Source organism: Dasypus novemcinctus, chromosome 8, assembly GCF_030445035.2.
Source record: "Dasypus novemcinctus isolate mDasNov1 chromosome 8, mDasNov1.1.hap2, whole genome shotgun sequence".
NCBI classification, from domain to species: Eukaryota; Metazoa; Chordata; class Mammalia; order Cingulata; family Dasypodidae; genus Dasypus; species Dasypus novemcinctus.
This window is the reverse complement of record NC_080680.1, coordinates 48,272,219-48,296,285: the sequence shown is the minus strand read 5'-3', so window position 1 is coordinate 48,296,285 and position 24,067 is coordinate 48,272,219. Positions and strand designations below refer to the sequence as shown.

Below are 24,067 nucleotides of genomic sequence, written 5' to 3'. Positions count from 1 at the left end.
TTCAGTATACATACATAAATACTATATCATTTTGTAATCAGAATGGGATATTACTTTTAATATTTTTGAATTTTTATTAAATATAAATTTATATTCTTTTGAATGGCTATATGTTTATTGTATGGATGCCCTGTAATTTGCTTAACCAAGCCCCTATTATTGGATATTGGGTTGTTTCCTAGGTTTTTCTACTGTAAACAGTGCTGGCATGAATATCCAGATACATATATTTGTAAATTAATCCAATGGGATAAATTATAAGATAGGAGGGGCTTTTTGTCAAAATTGGGTAGGCCAAAGATAGCAATACAAGTTTCCCTGGCTCCATTTGCAGGATTTCATGCCCCTACCATGTCCTGGCCTGTGGCGGGGACCCTGATGGTTGAGCCCACAGAATCGGAAGACAAGGCCGAGCTGGACAGATTCTGTGATGCCATGATGAGCATTCGGCAAGAAATCGCCGACATCGAGGAGGGCCGCATTGACCCAAGGGTCAATCCACTGAAGGTGCGTAGGCATTGGTTCTTTATCCAGATGTCCCAGACAAGAGAAAACGGTGTCTGGACAGTGTGGCAGCAACTCCTGATCTCCCATTAGAAGATGCTATTCTTGCCTAGAATAAGAGCATTCTTCTGAGAAGATGAGTCTTTACTTGGAAGTTTAAATCTTAAACCATATAACAGTGGGTATTCAAGTATAATGTGGATTATTTTCTGATATGTTTTTGTTTTATTAATTGTTCTCTGATTGTTCGTGCTATCCACCATCCATGCCCAGTTGATCACCAGAGGGAGCAGAGGCTAACATACTGCATTTAATTGGAGACGCATTGTTTTGAATTTGTTTAATACACTGTGGTGAGATTACAGCATAAATTTTAAGTCCAGACATAAGCTAGGGGCTCATAATACCGTGAAGGTATTATGTGGTATGGCTACAAGTGAAAGGACAAGTCTGAGATGCTCAGGGAAGCTCAAGTAAGCAAGCACCACAACTGCTTAGCAGAAGGTGCAGTGCAGAGAGAAGCCCGTGGCTGGCAGAAGCAGGACCTCGTCAGATGGGAGTTCCACAGGGCGATGGAGGTATACAATATGTTCATTTTATTGTCATTTCCCTTTTCTTTCTGGATGCTGCTTTTAGGATTTAGGTAATTTTTAAAAATGGCAATGTTGCCCCCTGCCATGATGAACACACAGTAGACCTGGGGATTTATAATCTATAATGGGGAATTGTAGTGTGTAAATCAGTCCTCTTTATCACTCTTCAGCCTCTTCCTCTCTACCTGGGACCCGTGATCTGTTATTTTCTCCCATTTCTCTTCTCACCATTCATTAATAAATGACTGGCCTAACTAACCTGGGGTGCTTTTGAAATTCATTTCCTGTAGCTTAGCAGAACCTAGAAAAAACCTGGCAACGTTGTGAAGAATTCCATCTTATTCAGAATAGATTTATAAGCCTGGATACTCAAACCTTTCCCCTTAATTTACAGCACTGCTGGTAAAAGTCAGGCAAAAGTCTAGAAAAAACTGCTTGAAAAAGAAAAGCAGAGGTGTTTTCCAATACACTGCAATCAAAGAATCTTATAATGAAAACAGTATAATCTAAAATAAGTATTTCAAAAGCTTATAATATTTATGTCTTAATAAAGAAAATAATTCATTTAAGGAAAAAATTTCTAAGTTTTTATATATAAAATCTGTATATATATCTAATTATAAAAGTTTTAACAAAATTTTAAAGACAAAATACCTTAGAAGTTTCAACATTCTTATAGAATTAAATTGCATACATTACATTGTTTTTTTTTGGAAATATTGTAATACCTATATGTGCCATTAATCCATATTAAAATATATATATTCCTGTTCTAAAGTAAATTAAGATGTTTTAAAGTACATTAAAAAGTATTTTAAGTATTTCAACAAATCTGCTAGTACAAAAAAAGGCGACAGATATCACAAAGGACATGCTGAGTTACAGTAGCATGTGGAAAATAATACAGGATGACATAGGTTTAATAATTTTGCCAAAATGTGCTATTACTGTTTATTAATACATACACATGTAATAATAGTATAAAACATGATGGGAATGGCATAAACACCAAATTCAGGATAGTGCTTAGCACTGGGCATAAGGGCAGCGTGAGGCTGGAGAGGATTTACAGATATTTTCAACTGTTTCTGTAGTGTTTATAATTTTTTAAAAGTGAAGCAAATATGACAAAATATTATGTTGGGTGATGGATATGTTTATTATATTATTACTATTGCTTTCTGATATTTGAAATATTTCCAATAAAAAACTACATACCAAAATCAATGCCAACAACAACCCTGTCTCCATGGGCTTCCATCAGAAGCTTAGTGGATGAAGTGTGACGTGCAGCAGCAGGAGGTGATGCTCTGCTCTGACCCCTCTTGTGTGTCTGTCCCAGATGTCTCCACACTCCCTGACCTGCGTCACATCCTCCCACTGGGATCGGCCATATTCCAGAGAGGTAGCGGCATTCCCACTTGTAAGTTCTTCTTTTTTTTTGTAAGTTCTTTTCTGAAGCTGAATTTGCCACCTGATAGAGGGTTCAAGTGCATATGAGGGGCCAGCACGAACCCAGAGAGGTTCTGTTATAGTCGGTCACTTATGGTAACCAGATGTGGGCACCTTGTGAAACGTGACCACGATAAGGGATGTAGAGCAAAATAATTTGCTTCCAGAGCTCGGCAATGAGCACAGTGGAGGAAGAATGAACAGGAGTTCCTGTCAGGTGGATGAGTGTGTTTCCTACCAGCATCCAACAGAGAGATGCCCCCAAATGCAGCCATTCTTTCCTTTTTGATGCCTGTATGAAGGAGAAGGTGCTCTGCAGCTGTTTGGCTGGGACAGGGATTGAGGTCAAAAGGTATCTTAGGTTGTGATGATATCTTTGCAACTCCCACCTCCCTACTCTGAGAGAAACTTCTCAGAATATCCAATATTTCTATCTTTTGTCTCATGCAGCCTTTTGTGAAACCAGAGAATAAATTCTGGCCAACCATTGCCCGGATTGATGACATATATGGAGATCAGCACCTGGTTTGCACCTGCCCGCCCATGGAAGTTTATGAGTCCCCTTTCTCTGAACAGAAGAGAGCCTCTTCTTAGTCTTCTCTCCCTTAATTCAAGTGACTGGTTTGACTTCTCTCTCCCAAGCATTTGATAAGCAAAAATGCTCCATCTCCCACCCCAGACTCAAGTAAGGGTTTTATATACTGTGTATATTTTTGTAATTCTGTCAAGGTAAATGTAAATACAAATAGTATATTGAGTGGAAGCTGATCATTGGAAGACTGATTTGTTGTGTCTGCTTCCACATGTAGCAGTTGATGTCAACTTACCTTGACTGGGAGCCATTTAGTTTTTTCCATAGAAAAATTTGAATGTGCTAAAACTTTAATTTTCAGTGCAGCAAGTTTGCAGATGTTATAAAAGCTAGACAGGAGATTCAATAGACCTATTTCTGTTCCAAATAAGTCCTTGTGGACTGTGCCATCTATGGGAAATCCCAGGGCAAATGTTTACATTTTGTATACACTGAAGAAATCTTTTTCCTCCAACTAATTTGCCTAATCTATAATAGCATTTCTGATTGTAATTCTTTAGATCTGTATTTTTTTATCTGCGTTTATTAGTAATCTAATAAAAGAATTTCAATTTGAAAGATGCTTTCCTCTTGGTCCATTTTTCATTCTTACCCCCATGAGCCCTTGCTATTTGGTTCCCTGGGTTCAGAGGGAATTGAAGAGTAAAGAGCCATTGTTAACAGTTTTGCCTTTGACTGGCTAAAGAAACAGTTTGTATGTCTTGGTCAGCAGTGAATGCCACTTCAGCCCTTTTCATTAGAATTGTATTAGGCTATATGTAACTAAAACCCAACCATAGGAGTTTAATCAAACAGCAGTTGGCTTTTTTTTCTCATTTAACAAGTCCAGAGATAGTAAGCCGAGGTCTGGTGCTTCTTCTGTCTTCCTGTTTTGCCTTCCTTTGCATGTAGTTCGCATCTTCATGGTCACAACATGGCTGCTGCATATCCAGACACCACATACCCATTCTAGATGGAAAAAAAGGGGAAAGAGCAAAAGACAATAGGTAGATTCCGTGCAAATCTGCTTCTTTCCGAAATGCTTACTGTGGCAATTTGAGATTATTTTATGAATCCAAAAAAAAAAGAAAGATTACATTTATAAACTAATCTGTTTCTCTGGGTATGATACCCTTTGATTGCATTAAATTTTGTTTAGCTTATTTGTTAAGATTGCTTTGGGCTTTTCCACTACTTCACTGGGCGTGACTCAGGTTGAGTCCCCGCCCCCTTGCTGGGTCTCAGACACAGTGGCAGGGAGAGAGCTCTGCCATGTTTGATCCTGCCAGAAAGAGGTTCAAACAGCTGAGGCCCTGGGGCGAGATAAGCCATTTGCCTTACAGCTAAATTTGGGAAGAGAGTGGAACAGCCGAGACTAATACAGGAGGCCCCGACAGAAACAAGCCCTATGCCAGGAGACAGAGGACTACAGGATCACCTAAGCAGGAAGTCGAAGAGTTTGGGCCAAGGGAACTCAAGAGAAAAGGGTGAGCCTGGAAGGGAAGACTGAAACCAGGGCAGAGATTGGTGGCTATCTTGCTTCAATAAGTGGCAGCTGACTTTGGTGAGAAAGTACCACTTATGGTGCCTTGAGTTGGACTTTCCATGGCCTTGTAACTATAAGTTTTTACTCCAAAACTATCCCCCTTTATAAAAGTCAAGACATTTTCTGGTACTTGGCATTGGCACCCCTTTGGCAAACCAGTACACTCGCCTAGAGGCAAGTCACCCAGTGACTTCTGTTTACTGGTCAGATTGTTTCAAATTGCCACTTCTAGCTGGGAGGTCTTTTACTTGGGCATATAATTGCCCAAAGAAAATCAGAGTTTTGTTAATTAAAGAAAAGGAGAAAAATGAGTTTCAGATAGGCAACTAACATGGTTGCCAAAATAACTTTACCCCAGAAATAGCAAGTGATTCAGTGTGCCGTTGTTCTTACCTGGTAGTTATTTGAGCTTGCCAAACCCTGACTACTTGATTCCTGCGTGGGGGCTTTCTCAAACTAGGTTATCTGGACAAAAGGCCTGACTGTCCTGTTGAATTCTCTGCAAGCAGTCCCCTTATTCTCACACTCAAAAATATTTATTTCATTTGAACAAGGCAGCGGAGAAGTGACGGGACTAATGGTCCCTTTTTCACAACTGAGTGCTTCTTGGTTGTCAGGCACTATTCTAAGTGTTTAAAAAATGCATTTGAGCCTCAAAACATTCCCCTTTTACAGTTGAGGGAAAGGACATGGAGGAGATGCCTCAGTTCACACGTCTGGTAAGAGGGAGAGCCAGAATTTGAACCCAACCTGCAGGGTTCTGGTGCTTGCCTGCCAAAACAAGTATACCAAAGTCTTGAGGGGTTTGAAGCTGTATGTATCTCAGAAAAATATCTTAAATTTAATCCCTTCCTGTGGATGCAAATCCATTTTAAGAAGGACCTTTTAATGAGTTACTTCAGTTAAGGTATGTACCACCTCAATCAGGATGGGTCTTAGTCCTATTACTAGAGGCTTTTATAAGAGAATGAAATTCAGACAGAAAGCCACATATGCAAGAAGCTGAAATCAATGAAACTTGGAAGAGAAGGGAGAGACCAGCAGACACCACTACATGCCTTCCCACGTGATGGAGGAGCTAAGGATTGCCTGCAGACAGACTACAGGAAGAAAGCATGTCCTGATGATACAGTGATTTGAAAAATTTTCCAGTCTCAAAACTGAGCAAATAAAATTCCCCTTTTTTAAGCCAACCCATTTTATGGTGTTTGCTTTGAACAGCCTAGATAACTAGAACACCTGGTAACTGTGAGCCTGGAGACTGCCCTTCCTGAGCGGGAAGCTATACCCTGAATGTTGGTATCAGGGCACTGGAGCAGCCCCGTCTAAGGAAGGACAAGCATGTGAAAAGAGAAATTGAAGCGAATTCTTTCTTTATCAAACTGTAAAGTGTTAGTGGTTGAGTGGCAGTTGTTTTTACCTAATATCCACAGCTGACTCTCCATTGCTTGTGCCCAGAACATATCAGAGACAAGCACAGGTGATTAAGAGTTAAGTGAGTTATTTGTCCTTCATTATTAATTAACACACTCATTTTTTCACCCAGTGCTTGCGTCAGTCTTTCCTACCTCTTGATCTTTGCCCATGATGTATCTACTGCCTGGAACATTCTCTCCAGCCACTGCTGCTTTGCCAACTCCTGTTCAGTCTTCAGGTTTCAGCATTTCCTCAAAATGGTCTTCCCCTCATCTCCATGCAATGGGCTGTTACTTTTCTGTCTTGACACTTGGTTTGTTTCTTCCTGCACTCTTAGCACAATTTCCACTTATTCTATTTACACATTTTTTCAGTCTCTTTGCCTCACTAGGCTAAGTTCCATGAGAGCAGAGATCATGTCTGTCTTGTTCACTGTTAGATTCCCAGTTCTATGCTAAGGCCTTCCACACAGTAGGTGTTCAACAGATGACAAGAAATATGAGTGGAATGAATAAAGGAATTATCTCTGATGTCAAAGAAGGACACTGTCACCAACGACTGCTGTGAGTGGTTCTGTTTCAGCTATGTACAAAATGCAAGGCTTTGAAGGTGGGGCCTCTGGACAAACTTTGTGTAGAATGTGCCTTAGGAGGAGAGTTTTGAAGACTAGGTCTGAGGTGGGCGCCCGATATCCTGTGAATTAGACATATCCTCTGCCTCCATAGAAAGGGAGAAGACCGTGGCTGCTTGTTGGTAGAGCAGTCCTCACCTCGCACTTGGGGTGATAGGGGGCAGGGACCCCAGACCTGTCTGGAAACCCATGAATCCTGTAGACTTATAGATGGGCCTGGGACTAAACTGGTGCCTCTCTCCCAGATAAAGGACTTAGTTCTCACTTCTGGTGGGAAGAAGCCATCTTAGATATGTAGTTCTGAAGCTGAAATGTTTCTGGTGGGTCACAGGGCTATGGGACAGAATGTTTTGGATTAGGCTGTCATAAAAAGACTGACATGCTGGAGCAGTGACAGTGGGAGGTAAGCTGGGGAAGGGAGAGGCACCCTGAGGTCAGCTAGGGGACTACCCTCTAGCTTCCCTTTTATCCACTCCAACTTCACCCTCCCTTCTCCCAGTAGGAGAATAAAATTGGGTAAAGCCATTTTGCTTGGGGGGGGGGGAGCAGAAGGAAGAGAGCAGGTGAAATAAAAGCCCTCTATTACAGATATCATAAATATAAGCCTTAGTGTGACATTGGGTAGAGTCAGGGATATTTCCTGGGGTAGTGGTTAACAAATCATAATGTGCCTTAGATCACTAGGAGGCTTGTTAAAACATTACTGGGGGAGCGGATGTGGCTCAAGCAGTTGAGTGCCTGCCTCCCACATGGGAGGTCCCACGTTTGGTTCCTGGTGCCTTCTAAAAATTAACAAAAATAACAAGCAAAACAAATGGAAAAAAGGTATCATCTCAGGGGAGATGACGTAGCTCAGTGGTTGAGCACCAGCCTCCACATACAAGATTCCAGGCTCAATCCCCAACCCCCAGTACCTCAAAAAAAGAAACCAAACCAAGCCAAAATAAAAACACCAAAAACAACGACAACAAAAAACATTACTGGGCGGAGCAGATGCAGCTCTGGATGAACGCTGGCTTCACATGTATGAGGTCCTGGGTTTAATCAGTTACTGGGCCCAGTCCCCAGAGTTTCTAATTCAGTAGGTCTGGGGCAGGATCAGAGAATTTGCATTTCTAACCAGTTCAGGTATTGCCACTCAAGTTTTCTTTGCTGACATTGCAGAGAACTTTCCACAATTCTAGGCCTTTAAAGGGTGGATTTTGGAAGGCAGGGGTGGACTTTGTCAACCTTGCATCTTTTCTGCAAATCTTACCATTTTGAGAGAAAAACCCCTTTCTTTGGCTGAGGCTTTTGTGACTGGTGTACACTGTCCCCACGGGTGGCTTTGCACACTTAGACCTCACTCTGATTTGTTAGACTTGCTCTGGCCAACTTTGCGGCATGGACATCTTTTTTTGGGAAGCTGAGGGAAGCACACTGGCCACCAAACCGGAGGCCAGAGTTAGGGAAGTAGTAGGCAGAGGACTGAACTTCCCAGGGGTCAGAATGTCTGCAAAGTTGAAAAATAAGTCCAGGAGGCAGCAAAGTCCTGAGGCCAGGGCTGGGGGAAACTTCCCAGGATCATTTGTAACCCAGGGTGGGAGGCTGAGGGGCTGGGAGGCCCACTTGTTCATTACCTGTTATGCATGTAGGCAGGTGCCCAGATATATGATTATTGTAGAGTTATTTGTGTGCATAAGTACCTGATCCTTAACTTATTCACTGCTGCCTTTTGTCTTAATTCTCCTGTTTGGAACCTATAATTCCCATCCCTTGCTGTACAGGTGCTCATCTCCCTCCTCTCACCCCCTCCCTGCTCCTCCTCTATCCTATCTAGCTCAAAGGGGCCTCCCCAGCTGTTGCTTTACCTTCCCAAGCCCTAACTTCCTAGCTTTCATACAGGTTCTTCCTTTTGTCTGGTGCTCTTCCCACTTCTCACCTCCCGTACACTTAACTCCCTGAGGATAACAAGTCCCTGTTTATTTTTTAATTTGGCGAGATTTTAAAAAATGAATTGACTGCAAATGATGTAAAAAATATAAACTTGTAGATTAATGCAGAGACAAGGTAAAACAAGATGGCACAGTACAGTCATGCTTTTTACACACATCTTCCACTAGGCATGGTAGATAAAATAAAAAATAAGAAAACATAAAAGACATCCATAAAAAAGAAAATTCTTGTCTTAACAGAAACAACACAAACACAAAATGCTGAGCAGAGCTGAAGCTGAGGGTCTGCTGGTCTATGGATCCAGGAGGCAGAGCAGCTGTAACTTCAGCTTTTCTAAACTAGTACTTCTCTTCCTAAGGCATTTTGTATGTCTTTTAACCTTATTATTTTAGGCCTTAGCCTAAACCCAATCAGACTATTTTCATTTAATTGAGGTTTTTCTATAATATAAATAATTCGTATACTTTTGACAGGCAGTTCCATCAGCTTCTGCATGCTATAAAATTTTTAGCAAAGTCCACATGTATTCTCAATCTGCACTGCTGGATTCTACCACTAAACTTAACTACTGTAGCACCGCAGGATTAAATATTTTGTATTATGATTTTGTTTTTTAATTAGAGAACTTGTAGGTTCCATAGAAAAACCATGCTCCCTGATTTTTTAAAAAGTTTATTTTTAGGTGTCAGGGATTGAACCCAGGGCCTTGTTCATGGAAAGCAGGCACTCAACCACTGAGCTATGTCCACTCCCCTCCTGGATGCCCCCCTCCCCCAAGATGCCTACCTCATCTGTCTGCTCACTGCCTTCTTGTCTTCTTTAAGAGATATCGGGAACCAAATGTGGGACCTCCCATGTGGGAGGTGGGCACTCAACTACTTGAGCCACATTCATTCCTCCCTGATGTTTTGAAGTTATAAATTCCTGCTTTCAGATCCCAAAGTTTGGAAAACATGGTTAATATTGAGGCAGGTTCTGATGCCTGGAATGGGCAAGGTTTGTTTGGACTACTTTTCCATAAAAGGAATATTAAGATTTAATAGGCTTTTATAGGCTAACGTGGGAACCTACCTGTGATGGTTAGGCTAATGTGTCAACTCAGCCAGTTAATTGTACCCAGTTGTTTGCTCAAGAAGCACTGCGTTAACTCTAATACAAGGACATTTGTGGGCTTTAGCTATCAGGGAGTTTACTGCATAGATGGCTGATTACATCTTCCTCGACTATGGAGACTGCTGTCAGCAATGAGTGACACTTTATCCAGTCATTTGAATGCCTTAAAAGGGGAAGTGTTTTCAGCATTCAGAGAGAATTTCCCAGCTCAAACTCAAGGACCTTCATCGGAGCCGCTGGTTTGCAGCCTGCCTGTGGAACCTGCACTCACGCAGTCCCAAAGCTACATGAGACTCATAAAATCTCATGTTATTTACTTATCTACTGAGGATTCTGTTTCCCTAGACAACCCTAATACACTACCCCTCTCAAAATTATTGTTCCTATGGGGAATATCTGTACAAATAAGATTATTTCATTCTTAACTGATAATAAATCAAAGATCATGAATGACCTTAATTCTTTTACAAATTAACTTCTGAAATCCAAGTTGAGTGGGGATCACCTGTAATTTCCTCTGAAATCACCCTTAACTATGGAGTGTTGGTAAAAAAATAAAATTTTTTTGATGGACTTGCATGAAAGGAAACAAAACTTGGTGGTGTTAAGAGGTCCAGGGCTTTCAGAACTGATGCAGGAGAAATTTTAGTGCACTTCTGATCTGTTTGCTGCACTGTACTTCAACCTCACTAGCTGAACACGACTTTTAATTAAATTTCCGATAAAAGTGCTCCTGAAAATCATTTGAGAAAACAAAAGAATACAAAAACCTTGGTGAGTAAGACTCAGAAGATTTAAGTGTTTTAAGTAATAGCCAAAGTCATAAAGTCCCAGAAAACAGGGTGGAATCCAGTGGCACCAGGAGTGATGCCAATCATTCTAAAAAAAATGCAGACTTTCCCCCAATGGTGCTGCCACTGGGAACTTGATCCAAAATTGCCATTCTGCAGTAAAAGCAGCCAAAGTAGAATTAGATGCAAACATATTCTTTCTTAAAAGGACCACATAAAGGATGGGGGAAAAAAAGGTAACTTGCATTCAAGGTATTTTATCCAACATGAACTACACAGGAATATTAAAGATCCTCATAATAGAGGAACTAGATGTTTTTATTGGTTAACAGAAGGTGCTTCACATGCTCTTCAAAAGACAATGAGGAAAATACTTTCCACAGAAGGAGACAGTTGGGGAGGCTGCCAAATAAACTTGCAAACAGCAAAAAGTAAGTGTATGTGCTAGCAGTGTTGGGAGTTGGAGGCGGAAGCTAACAGCTTTTTTGCAGGAAGTTGGCCTTTAGCCTGGGACAGGGTCTGTCATTCAGAAGTGCTGTCAATCTGAAGTATAATGCTATAGCGCATGAGGCAGGTCTGAGGAGAGGCTGATCAGAGGTGTTATAGTTAAGGAGGCTCAATATTGTCTTTATTTCCCAGAAACTAGCTGCATTTAGGACTGAAGCCCATGGTGTTTAAATTTTACTTTTAGGAGGTACTGGGGATTGAATCCAGGACCTTGTACATGGAAAGCAGGCGCTAAACCACTGAGTTACATCTGCTCCACAATGAGAGCTGTTTTTTTGCTTTTAGGAGGTAATGGGGACCAAACGTGGGACCTCGTATATGGGAAGCAGGCACCCAACCTGCTACATCTGCTTCTCGTGTTTTGTTTTGTTTAAAGATTTATTTCTTCCTACCCCCTCATTGTTTGCACTCACTGTCTGTTGTGTGCTTGTCTTCCTTTTAGGAGGCACTGGGAACCAAACCCAGGGCCTCCCATGTGGAAGGGAGGTGCCCAATTGCTTGAGCCACCTCTGCTCCCTGCTTTATTGGGCCTCTCATAATGTTTTTCTCCTTGTATCTCTTGTTGCATCATCTTGTTACTTCAGCTCACCGTGTCAGCCCATCACATCAGCTTGCTGTCTTGCTCGTCTTCTTTAGGAGGCACTGGTAACCAAATCTGGGGTCTCCCATGTGGTAGGTGGGGGCCCAATTATCTGAGCCACATCCGCTTCCCTTCTCCATGGTTTTTATAGTGCAAAAATAAGAGAAGTCTCAGTAGAAATATGCACTATGTAATAGTAATCATTGTCAGTTATTTTAATATGAAATTTAGGCTGCATATTAGTATCCTTTGGAAAAGTGTCTAAACCTGATTTTCAAAAGATAAAAGATACAATATAAATAAATACTTAAGTAACTAAAAGACACTGGCATAAAAGTGCTAGAAAGCAACATAGTTTTGAATTTAAATTCTAGGTCTACCACTGACTAGCTGTGACTTAGGTCAACTAAATTTTCTGAAACTGCTTCCTTGTCTGAAAAATGGAGATAATGCCATTTACTCCACAGGGTGTGGGCCAAATATTAAGTGAAATAATATATGAAAAATACCCAAGAGCATTCACTTTTTTTAGACATAGACTGAATAGTTGTGGGAATCACTCCATGGCAGTTTGCTACTACTTATGAATTCCAAAGAGATATTGTGTTTGTAAATGGGTCTGTTCCTCTGGGAATGATACCGCTTTCACTGATTTAAATTCAAAACTTTATGCCTGATTAAATCAAGATTAAGGCTTTGATTCAGCTATCAGGGGTTGAGTCCTTACCTCCTTGATGGGCTATATAAATGGACATTTGATCAAGGAGAAAATAGAAGATACACAGAGGAAGGGAGCTCCACAGACAAGGAATAGGATCCTGCCGCCCTGGGAAGAAGAGATGAGCCATTCACCCACAGCTTACACCTGACCTTGTGAAGAGACCAGAGCAGCTGAGCCTGGTAAGAAACAAGCCCTCCAGCCTACAGCTGAGATGGGAAGGAGCGTGGACCATGGAGCCTTAAGAGGAAAGAGGAAGACTGAACCCTTGCAGACATCGCCTGCCATCTTGCTTCAATATGTGGCAACAGACTCTGGTGAGGAACTAACCTTGAGTTGGACTCTTTAGGGCCTTGAAACTGTAAGCTTTTACCCCCAAAGAAATACCCTTTATAAAGGCCAACAGATTTCTGGCACTTTATATCAGCAACCCTTGGGTGACTAATACAACTCCCATCCCTGCTCCACATGCTGGTGAGTTATTCCCCTTTTCTGCATTTTCAAGACATAGATTCTAAAGGAAGAAAAGTGTCAGTGGGGACAGGATTCAAAATACGGAGGTGCCTGGACTGGATATATGCCTTAGGAACTAAGCTTTTCATGCCTTCATAGGGTTGATATCAGGGAAAGGATTTTATAAATTAAGGCTGCAATCCTAAAGGATAAAAGGGAGCAGAAATGGGGCTTGTTTAGAAATGGGAAAGTCTTATTCCAATATAAGGACTGAAAAAATCAGTATCTGCTTGCCCAGGGTCATAGCAGAAAACAAGCTAATCCTGGCCATGGGCAATACAAGTCGGAGCTTCACGTAAATGCAGAAGCCAAATTCATATTATCTGCATGAAGGGGCACAATGCAACAAAAAAATAACAAGTATTAACACACCAATCAAGATGGCAAACTGAGACTTTTCAGGGTTCTATCACCCCCTACAGAAGTTCTGAATACCCTGGAAGAACTGGCAGAAGCATCTTACTCAAAGCTGCGAAAAACAGTTAAAGGATGGCAGGAACAGGGTAAGTGCTGAGTCAAGAAAAATAAAACTTAAAAATAGTAGGATTTTGGGAAGTGGGCTTGGCCCAGTGGTTAGGGCATCCGTCTACCACACGGGAGGTCCACGGTTCAAACCCCGGGCCTCCTTTCCCCGTGTGGAGCTGGCCCATGCGCAGTGCTGATGCGTGCAAGGAGTGCCCTGCCAGGGAGGGGTTTCCCCGCATAGGGGAGCCCCACGCGCAAGGAGTGCGCCCCGTAAGGAGAGCCGCCCAGCGTGAAAGCAAGTGCAGCCTGCCCAAGAATGGTGCTGCACACGCGGAGAGCTGACACAACAAGACGACGCAACAAAAAGAAACACAGATTCCCGTGCTGCTGACAACAACAGAAGTGGACAAAGACGACGCAGCAAGTAGACACAGAGAACAAGACAACCGGGGCCGGGGGCAGGGGGAGAAGGGTAGAAAAATAAATAAATAAATCTTAAAAAAAAAAAAAGGTAGGATTTTACGGAGCCCTGGCTGGCCTCTCCTTCACTCATTACTGGCTTCGTGTGGAGCTGGCCCATGTTTCCAATGTTGATGCTGGCCTTGGTTCTGGAGGGAGCCAACAGATTAATCTTCATGCACATCCTAGGAGGCCCAATCTGTCTGGTGGTGGTCTGGGGGACTTGATGTCACAGAATTTACCGTGCGTGTAGAAGTCAGCTCACAGAGAATGCTATGGGAAAGCAGTCAAATTCTGACTGCCTGGGGTAAGGGACTGCTGACTACAGCAAGCACAATACAGTACAGTGCCCAGGATATAGGAAATTGTTCCCTAAGGAAGAGGCATTTGTATCCGTGTAAACAGGCAAATTCCTCAGGCCACTTGTGCATAACCCAAGAATACATGCATGTGCAAAAATCACTGAGGAGACCCCTAAGAGATGGTCTCAAAACTCATTGTATGGATAAGCCCTAAAGAAGAACATCTGCACAAGGTAATCTGCAGTCTGGGAAAGGTGTTTTCTTTTTTTTAAATTAGCTTCTGGCAATCAAAAGAAGCCCTATCATAACACTACCTAGACACAAGCTTAAAGAATAGAAGGCTCAGAGTCTAAAGCAATGCCATTTTAAAAATAAAAAATGCCCAGGTTTCAACAAAATATTATAAACCATACAGAAAACAAAAACAAAAAACAAAACAGAAAGTGATGGCCCAGGCAGAAAATTAAAGCATTAGAAACCATTAATGAGGAGGACCAGACCTGGGACATACCAGACTAAGATTTTAAAAAAGTCTTAAATATGTTCAAAGAGCTAAAGGAAATCAGTAAAATGATAGATGAAGACAAAGAGAGTATCAATAGAGGCATGGAAATTATGAAAAGAAACCAAACAGTTAAGCCCACAGTAAGAGAAGCTAAAAACTTCTTAGAGGGGCTCATCAGCAGATTGGAGTGGGCAGAAAAAAGAATCAGTGAACTTGAAAACAACTGAAATCATTTAGTTTTAGGAACCGGAAGAAGAAACAATGAAGAAAGTGCACAGAGCCCGAGGAACCGGTGAGACACCAATACATGCATTCTGGGAGTCCCAGCAGAAGAAAGAAAGGGGCAGAGAGAGTATTCAAACAAATAATGGCTAAAAACTTCCCAAAGTTAAATAAAAACATGAATATACACATCAAAGATGATCAATGAACTCCAAACAGGATAAACCCAAATAGACCCATGCTCTAGCATATTTTAATCAAACTGTTGAAAGCCAAAGATAGAGCAAAGTCTGAAAGCTGCAAGACAGAAAGCAATGTGGCATGAACAGGAAGCCGAAAATGAGTTGGCCACAGAGGTATGGGTTTATTTCTGGACTCAACACTATTTCACTGATTGATAAGTCTTTCTTTATACCAATGCCATGCTGTTTTGATCAATGTAGCTTTGTAATATGTTTCAAGGTCAGGCAGTGAAATTCTCTCACATTGCTATTCACTTTTAGAATGCTTTTGGCTATTTAGGGGCATTTTTCTCTTCCAAATGAATTTGGTAATTGCCTTTTCTATTTCTGTAAACTAGGCTGTTGGAATTTTGATTGGTATTGCATTGAATCTATTTTATTTTTTTTAAGATTTATTTCTCTCCCCCCCATCCCCCCCGTTGTCTGCTCTCTGTGTCCATTCGCTGTGTGTTCTTCTGTGACCGCTTCTATCCTTATCAGCGGCACCGGAAATCTGTTTCTTTTTGTTGCATCATCTTGTGGTGTCAGCTCTCCGTGTGTGCGGTGCCATTCTTGGAGAGGCTGTACTTTCTTTCGCACTGGGCGGCTCTCCTTACAGGGCACACTCCTTGAACGTGGGGCTCCCCTATGGGGGGACACCCCTGCATGGCAGGGCACTCGCGCTCATCAGCATTGCGTATAGGCCAGGTCCACAAGGGTCAAGGAGGCCTGGGGTTTGAATCACGGACCTCCCATGTGGTAGGCGGACGCCCTATCCATTGGGCCAAGTCTACTTCCCTGCATTGAATCTATAAATCAGTTTGGGTAGGATATGTTTTCTAAAAGTCCTTCTCATCTAGAGATACAAACCGAAACATTTATGTAAAAAATTTAAGTCTTAAAAAAAAAAAAAGAAGCTCAAAGCAACAAAATTGCCTAGCTTTGGACCATTTTTGACACCTGTGAACATGTTATGCTATTCTTTCCTCCTATCTTGTTATAGCAAAGTTTAGAAAATTCATAGTATACCTGTGGGAATCAGTTATCTAGCTAATAAAAGTAGTAGAAATAAACTTGTTCCAATAACTGAAACTATGAGATCCTACCCTGCCCTTCATGCAGAGAGATGCAGATGAAGCCAAAGGGACTACAGACACTTCAATGATTCATACTTTCAATCTAAGTACTAATTTAAACTTGATTCTTTAAAATAAAAATGATTCTAATGTCTATAAATAGCCATAAGTGACAATAATTCTAATTACTTTGCTATAAGTGTTTCCCAGAATGTGACTTTGAGTTTAACTGAATGCAGGAAAAGCACTGAAACTAGTCCGGCATATATTTAAGCATGAGCACCTACAGAGCACAGAAGTATGGTTGCCAGCTCACTTGGTTTATGATGACGTTTGGCAAGTTACTGCACCTTTCAATGCTAGGATAATAGTACCTTTGGGTTGTTAGGGGTAAAGGAATATACATAAAATGTGCAAGTGACTAGCGCAAAGAAAATAATAAATGTTGGCTATATATATGTGACTCTGAATTTAGGGGCAGGAAGACTGACTTCACCATATTAAAACTTTTCTTTGATGAATATAATAGCAATACAGCTTAGAGGATATATTAATTGTAATGTTTTAAAATATTCTCATGTTTGTGAAATAAGAAGTTAACACTGATGATACTAAAATTGAACATAAGATTGAAATTTACAGATAAGTCACTAGATTCTTATTTTGAACATTTTTTCCCATTTATTAAAAATTAAAAACAAACAAAAATCCCAAAACAAACCTAGGATGAAAGGCAGCTGGTGCTTAAGATTTCACTCTAGTTCTCATTTCCAAAATCAGAAGTAAAAATCTGTGAAGAATGCCTTTTTCAATAAAAATGTACAATGAGTAAGCTGGAAATAATTCTTAAAAACCCATCATATAAACCAGATAAATATACGAAAGTCAATCAAAATGAGCTGTTTTTCTGGTCATAAAATATTTATTAAGGTATACTTTAGGGAATATAGTGAATATAAAATTTAGGATCACAATATGAAGCAATTTCAATCCTCTCAAAAGTCAGCACTGTCCAGATGTAAAACCACTAGTGAGACTCACTAAAAGCAGTTTGACTAGTACATAAATGGCTTTTCATAAACATTTACAACTAGAGCATCTGAACACCTCTTTTAAGTGCAAAACCACACCACATTACACTAATGCAGCAATAATGCATCCATATTGTTCTCATTAATCATTAGTAGTCAATTTGCATAAAAACACCAGAAAAAAGCACAATGGATCTCACAAAATGGGCTAAAAAACAAATCTGTCCTTGCAAAACACACATTGTGATGGAAGAAGAGACGTTAAAAAAAGGATTGTGCACACTACAGAAGCTGCATTCATTCCAACTGTTTCACGTGCCATTTCCTTTTATGTAAAATCAAATTACATGAACCAGGCACAACTAATATCTGGGAGGCAGTGTGTAGCTAAAATTTCATTTGACTAATCATTCAATGATTTTTAAAACCCCCATAAATCTTTTCTGTCCTGAGGTAGTTGCAAAATAAACCGTAACTTGGATATCAACAAGGGCTGAGGTTTTGACTTTTTTACTCATCAAAATTAGTTGTTACTGGCAGAAACTACCTTTTGATATTTAAAAGACAGTTGAGAAATGGGCCTCTTATTACACACACAAAATGATGGCTTTGTGGGGAAGAGGATTAGCTGCTTCAGAATGTGAGAAATGTGGTCCACCATCACTTCTACCCTTCCCACCCCATTTTAGATTCTTTATTGTCCAAAGAGCCACCAGGAGCAACACAGTAGAAGTAGACAGATCATCGTCCTTTGCTGTAGCCAGGGAAGAAAAGGTCAAGTAGAGTCTGCAGGATCTCATTGGGGATCATGATGTAATTTTGGCCAAGATCGTGCCGGCAAGCAGGGCAGGAGAAAACTTGAGCTTTAAAGGAGCGCTGTAAGCAATCCTAAGGCAAAACAAAACAAAACAAAACAAAAAAAAAACCCAAAAAACAAACACACACATACACAAAAACAAACAAAAGAAAACCCGACTTTCACCTGAGGATAAAATGTGTAGAAAGGTACTTAACAGCTTATGTTTTTAAACGGAGACTGGAAACTTACTGTTTGGTAGCAAGAGAACTATACAAGATGAACAACTACAGAGCCCTGAGCTGTGTGCTATGAAAAGGAGTTTACACTCAAGACTTAAGGTCCACCTCTGTCACATGTTGTGAAGCTTCAAGTAAACAGTTTAACTTTTTTGGACTTCAATTTCCTAATCCAGTAAAACAGAAATTATGTATGATCCTACTCGCCTAACCTTTAAGGTTGGATTTCAATCTGGTTCCTTCCTGACAGACCACTAAAGAAAAAACAAGATTCAGGATTCCCTTGATATTTGGTTAGAATTAAGTCATATATTTTATCCAGTCACTTAATATATAATAGGTCTTCAAACATATTTAGCTGTACTCAATATAAAGTTAACTGATTTAAGTCAGGTACAATCACATAGGTGCTTCCACCTATGTTCCCATTTTATAAAATAAGCTAAAGGTATAAGTTAGGACAGGGCACAAACTATCAAGTAGTAGAGCCAGATTCTAACCTTGGTTTGAATACAACTCAGAATTTCCTTTTATACCACACTGATAACTAATATTCAATTAATTTGGGCATGCTGCCAGATAGAATCTAGTTTAGATTCTTATTGAGAGCATGGAACCCATTCCAGTTTGAGCTATAATATACAAATCAGCAATGATACCTCACTTTCTTCTACATTTCAACCTCTCCTTAAGAATTCCAAACATGACAGAATTCCTCAAACTATATATATTTGAATTACTATTACTATCATTCTAAAACATGCATTTACCACCAAGATATAACTAAATGCTTATACCAGCAAGGTTCCATAGCTATTCTGCTTTGTGGGAAAACGCGTCATGTGCTTTAATGGGTTCATAGGTTAGTGTCCCTTCTGGCATACCAAGAGATAATGAGAAAGGAATTCTACTTACTTTACAGACGTTGTGGAGGCACTCTGTTGTCACAGGCTGGTAAACTAGTTCCTGACAGCAGACACACATAAAAGATTGTTCCAATTTTTTTAGAAAATTCTAGAATGGTACCAAAGGGGGAGAAATAGGTTGGCACTTATCACTTACAATTTTATTAGCATAATAAAATTTTTTTATTAGCATAATAAAATTGTAAGTGATAAGAGGTCTTTGTCATATTTAATTTTTTCTATTAAGAAAAAAATTCACATAATGATTGTAGCTACCTGAGACCTGTAAATTTATATAACAGAAGCTGAAGAAACCCCATTCCACACAACATACACATTAGTTTTATATCTTTTCCTAGGATTATTTTATGTGACGTTTGCCTCCACTCAAATTCCCTATTTTCTTAATGCTCACGTTTATTCAAATTGGGACAAAATTATAAAAAGTAGAGCCTAAACCAAACATGATTGAGTGGATATGCTGTACTCTTCAAAAGCTATTACTGATTCCAATATATTAGAAGGAAAAGTAGTTTTTTTCTAAGTCATAAGGATAACCCTCTATTCAATTTACTTATTTTTCACAGTAGGGGAATATATTTTACGTCTGTTCTTTGTGTTAGGAAAAGTAGAATTTATAAGAATTCCAAGTTTAAAAAAACCAAAGATCTCATTTTAAAAGGTGTTCTGATACCAACTTATGCCCATGAATATGAAAGTCAAGTGAATTATAAACAAAGTACTATGTAACACATTAGGAAAATATATGACTTTGGGTAAGATGTAGGAAAAACTCAAACTTTTATACTTGACACCCTCTTTCTGACAAACAATTTTGCTAATGGCTGATATTTCCTGGTATTGCTCTAGTGCCTGTAAGATAGGTATTTTGAATTCCTACTATGGAGCTAGGTACTTATCTACAAGGTTGTAAAAAAACAAAACGAAACAAAAGAAAGGTAAAGTCTATGCTCTCCAAAACATGTATTTCCATAGGTGGGCAGACTAAAAACATAAATCAATTTCAAGTAGTAATAACTATGAGGAGAGATACTATTGCGGGTGGCTAGGAGAGACCTCTCTGAGGGTGTAATATTTATGCAAGATTTAAGGGATACGAGGGAGTGAACTATGTGAAGATGTAAGGAAGAAAATTCCATGTAGAGACAGTGAGTACAGAGGCCTAGGAACAGGAACAAATAAATGTACTTAAATAGCACTGAGACCTTGGTAGCCAAAGAAGTTTTGGAGCTAGAGAGTAGCAACAGAGGAGACCGCAGAGGTAAACGGAGCTGCCAAATCATGCAGGGCTATGGGAAGGAGTGTGACTATAAATATATATACATTATTTAATATAAGTATTTATTAAAAAGTCACCATTGGCTAATGGCTGCTTTTCCAGGCTTAATAAATATGTTCTTGGCTTAATCAGAAAAGAATGGGTATAAAACTTGTCCAGGGTAATAGTACATAAACACTCAGAGTAGTCCCTTGCAGCAAAACCACAGTAATTTGATCCAGGCACATTAGATCCTGCTACTAGCAGGCACCACCCACAAGGAAGAGAACTTTTATGTGCACTCAGGTAGCTTTTTTCTGCACCTTTATCTACTGTTTAGCGTACCCCCTCCAACACAGCTAGAAATCATCTGGGTTTTCACTTGCCAGCCACCTTCTCTCCAATCAAAGTGTAATGAGATCATGACTAAACAGCTACATTCTGTATTTTACTTGCTTTAAAAGAAAGCAAGTCTGACCTAACGGAGTTAGGCTATCCTCATGCCTGGTTTCTTGGCTAAAAATCAAGTAATGCTTTTCAAAGAGTAAATCACTTTCCTCTGTCCTCTAACCATGGAAGCTGTATTCTACCACCAATAATGCAACATTAGCATCTTCATAGGCTAAAGCAAATGATGAAATTCACCTGTTTTGAAAAGTTTAAAAATTCTACCCAGAAGAGTTTTCTGTAATATTATAATGACGAATATTTCTCAAAACAAATACACCATGATAGTCACTGGAAAAACCTCTGTAAGAGTTCACTTTAAATCAAGATAGGACTAGAGAGACAGAAAGAGAATAGCAGCTATGTATGGCATGGGAAGCATAAAAAGATTGAGGGGTAATGAGTTTTTGTTCATGTGTCTTTTGTTTTTATTATTAGTATAATGAAAATGCTCCAATAATGATTGAATTGATGAATGCACAGCTATGTGATTATATAAAATATCATTAAACCATTAATACATTTTGGATCAAATGTATGCTTTATTAATATGGATCAATAAAACGGATTTGTTAAAAAAAAGAGAAAAGAATAAATATCTCCCCTCTATTTAGACGGGAAGTTTTGTACCCCCCCAAAAAAAATCAAGATAGGAAGCACACGTAGATATTCATTAACCCATTTAAAACATTTGAGAAGTTCTTGTTAAAGAAATGAGAGGAATAAAGGGAATACTGGAATGAAGAAATTGAGGTAACAGGATGGAATTCCAAGAGAGGCTACCAGAGCTCACCAAGTGAAAAACACAACACTTTGGAGGGAAAGAAAACAGAAAAGTAATTACATTACATATGACAATGGGTTAATATTTAATAAACTGTAAGATTCAAGTTTATAAGCAAAATTTAAGTCACAAGAAAGAAACGAGCAAAGAATATTTCTTACACATTTGAAATCTAACTTTTGGGATTTGAAAAAAAATCTTTTGCAAAACACAGCTTACCACAAAATTCACAGTTAACCCTGTGATTCCTTTTCCCTTTAAAATTTTATGATGACCAAAATATGGAAATTGTAAAGATAAAATACTTAAAATAAGTCAACTATGGTTAGTTTAACTCCTAAGCTAACACATAGGTTTTGAAAAAACTGTTGAAATGATATTTCATGAAAGACTCATGCTATTAGGTCACTCTGAAGTATAACAAAACCTTCCCGATGAGTTAGACTGTGTTCCACAACTAAAAATCTTATCCATAAACATCAATGCAAATTACTAAGCTCAGGCACAGAGTTGTAAAAAACCAACTATCTAAGAGGTTTAAACTCATTTTTAAAGCATTCAATTATTGCATCAGATTATTTCTGAAAGAAGGTAGCCGTGGATGAGAATAATGGAGAGAAGGATCATGTTTCTTTCCCCCCTTTTCCCTCCTCTGTATCCTTTATTCAGGTTTCTCCATGGTAACATCTTACAAAATTGTAGTAGTGTATCACAACCAGAAAACTGACACCAGTGCAGTCAAGAACACTTCCACCACAAGATCCCTCTCACTGTCCTTTTATAGCCACCCCCACTCCCTCACCAGACCCCTGCCTTTCTTGACTCCTGGCATCCACTAATTTGTTCTCCATTTCAGATCAAGTTTTGACTGACATGAAAAATCATATTTCATTAGGAAATTATTTTTCAACATTTGTAAATACTAGAGCATTATTATTTTTAAAAATCTTTACATACTGGTCCTTCCACAAGACATGCAAGCACTTCATCCCATAGCTTCTGGTTCTGATGATCTTCTCTGATTAGCTGCTGTTGTTGAGGGGTTAATTGGAAAGCCTCAACTGCTTCCACTGAATCTGCTTTGAATGTTTTTGAGGCAGTTGGACACTCATCTAGATTAAGATTAAAAGAATATATAGCAACAGACTTACAAGTGGTTCTAAGTAGAAGTATAGGCAAAAAAGTTAACTGGCACCAGTAATGTTTAGTAAGAAAATAACAGCATTTAACTATCCCCAGACTTTAAGATATCGTATCTGCTGCTGTTTTAGTTCTGAAACTGTTACGCCATACAAGATTCCACCTCTTCCCACCACCAAAACCTTTACTTTGCTTTTAATTTCTTATGATACTCTCATATTTCTCTTTATTAGAAATTACATTAATAGGATTTATGTTCTGCAATTATACCTACCATCTGGACCAGGCCTTTTTAAGGTTCCACAGGCCTGTTTCTTTGACTGTCCTTTAGTTTTCTTCCCTTCCTTATCAGAAGGATAACCTGCTGGATACTGATGAAGAAAAAGTACAATGTAGATGTAAGTTTCACAGTAAAGGAGGACCCTAGGTCCTGGTGAGAAATTTTTAAAAAAAAGAGCCATGGTGAGAGGGTGGGGTGGAGTGGGATGGGGAAGGGAGCATCTACACTTTTCCCCAAACCAAAAGACTTCATATGGGAAATAAACATTTAAAGAACAAAGCATTCACAAGACAGAAGACTATTACGATTCCAAATTCTGTGTAAAAACATGGAGCTTTGATTCTAAAATATCCCATTTTACAACACAGTGCGCTTTGCAGGCCCCACAGCTTCAAATCTAAGAGGATCAAAGGTAAGTCTTCAGGAGTTATAACCAAATGGCTTGAAAAGTTGAGGAAAGAAGGAAAGTAAAATCTTGATAAGAAGGTAAGTGAAAATCAACCATAGCATACGAGATGGTAATGTAATAGGATGGGATTATACTAAATTGTGGCACCAATCTAATAAATTGAAGGCCTAATTTCTCATTTCCCAAGTTAGGTCTTCTGAAAAAAAGAAGTTTTGGAAGATCTAAAGCCACTAAATTACTGAATTCCCCACCAGTGAAAGGATTTAAGGAATAAATTCTATTATCCTTGTTTACTGGCTACCTGTTTTGTTTTTTTTTTTTTTTTGCATGCTTTGTAATAATGCTGTTTAAAGCTGAATACGTTTCACAATGTTCTTTAGAATACAGCAATCTTAAAAATCTTCTGAAAATAGATTTAGTAAAGTTTTTAAATACTTAGTGATAAAATGAATTATTTTGGCAGTTATTTTAGCAGCTGATGAGTCTTATTTAAATAATCAATTCTATGAGCTTAAGAAGAAGACAAAACCAGAGACTTGCACTAGAAGACACACACTCACCTGATGGAGTGGTCAGACACTTGCCCATAGTTCAGCCCCTACACATGCAGTATGGGCAGAGCCAGCGGAAATGTCAA

At 39.4% G+C, this 24,067-nt stretch overlaps 2 protein-coding genes across 4 annotated transcripts in view; one reads left to right on the top strand and one right to left on the bottom strand.

The window, feature by feature from the left end:
* The window catches only part of GLDC (glycine decarboxylase), an 85,604-nt gene extending 81,903 nt beyond the window's left edge, over positions 1-3,701 (top strand). Inside the window, exons 23-25 of the mRNA XM_004457381.5 lie at positions 335-507; positions 2,440-2,520; positions 3,000-3,701. Of these exons, the coding sequence (XP_004457438.1) occupies positions 335-507; positions 2,440-2,520; positions 3,000-3,143 (398 nt within the window). The 3' untranslated portion in view covers positions 3,144-3,701. The remainder of the gene's footprint in view (positions 1-334; positions 508-2,439; positions 2,521-2,999) is intronic.
* The window catches only part of UHRF2 (ubiquitin like with PHD and ring finger domains 2), a 130,063-nt gene continuing 109,691 nt past the window's right edge, over positions 3,696-24,067 (bottom strand). For 2 of the 3 annotated variants that reach the window (XM_004457378.5, XM_058301836.2), the window contains 4 exons: positions 23,016-23,112; positions 22,559-22,713; positions 19,102-19,200; positions 17,023-18,039 (listed from right to left, as the gene is read on the bottom strand). In XM_004457378.5, the coding sequence (XP_004457435.1) occupies positions 17,893-18,039; positions 19,102-19,200; positions 22,559-22,713; positions 23,016-23,112 (498 nt within the window). In that variant the 3' untranslated portion in view covers positions 17,023-17,892. Of the gene's footprint in view, positions 4,090-17,022; positions 18,040-19,101; positions 19,201-22,558; positions 22,714-23,015; positions 23,113-24,067 lie in introns of those variants that run through there. The other variant, XM_004457379.5, reaches the window with a different exon arrangement.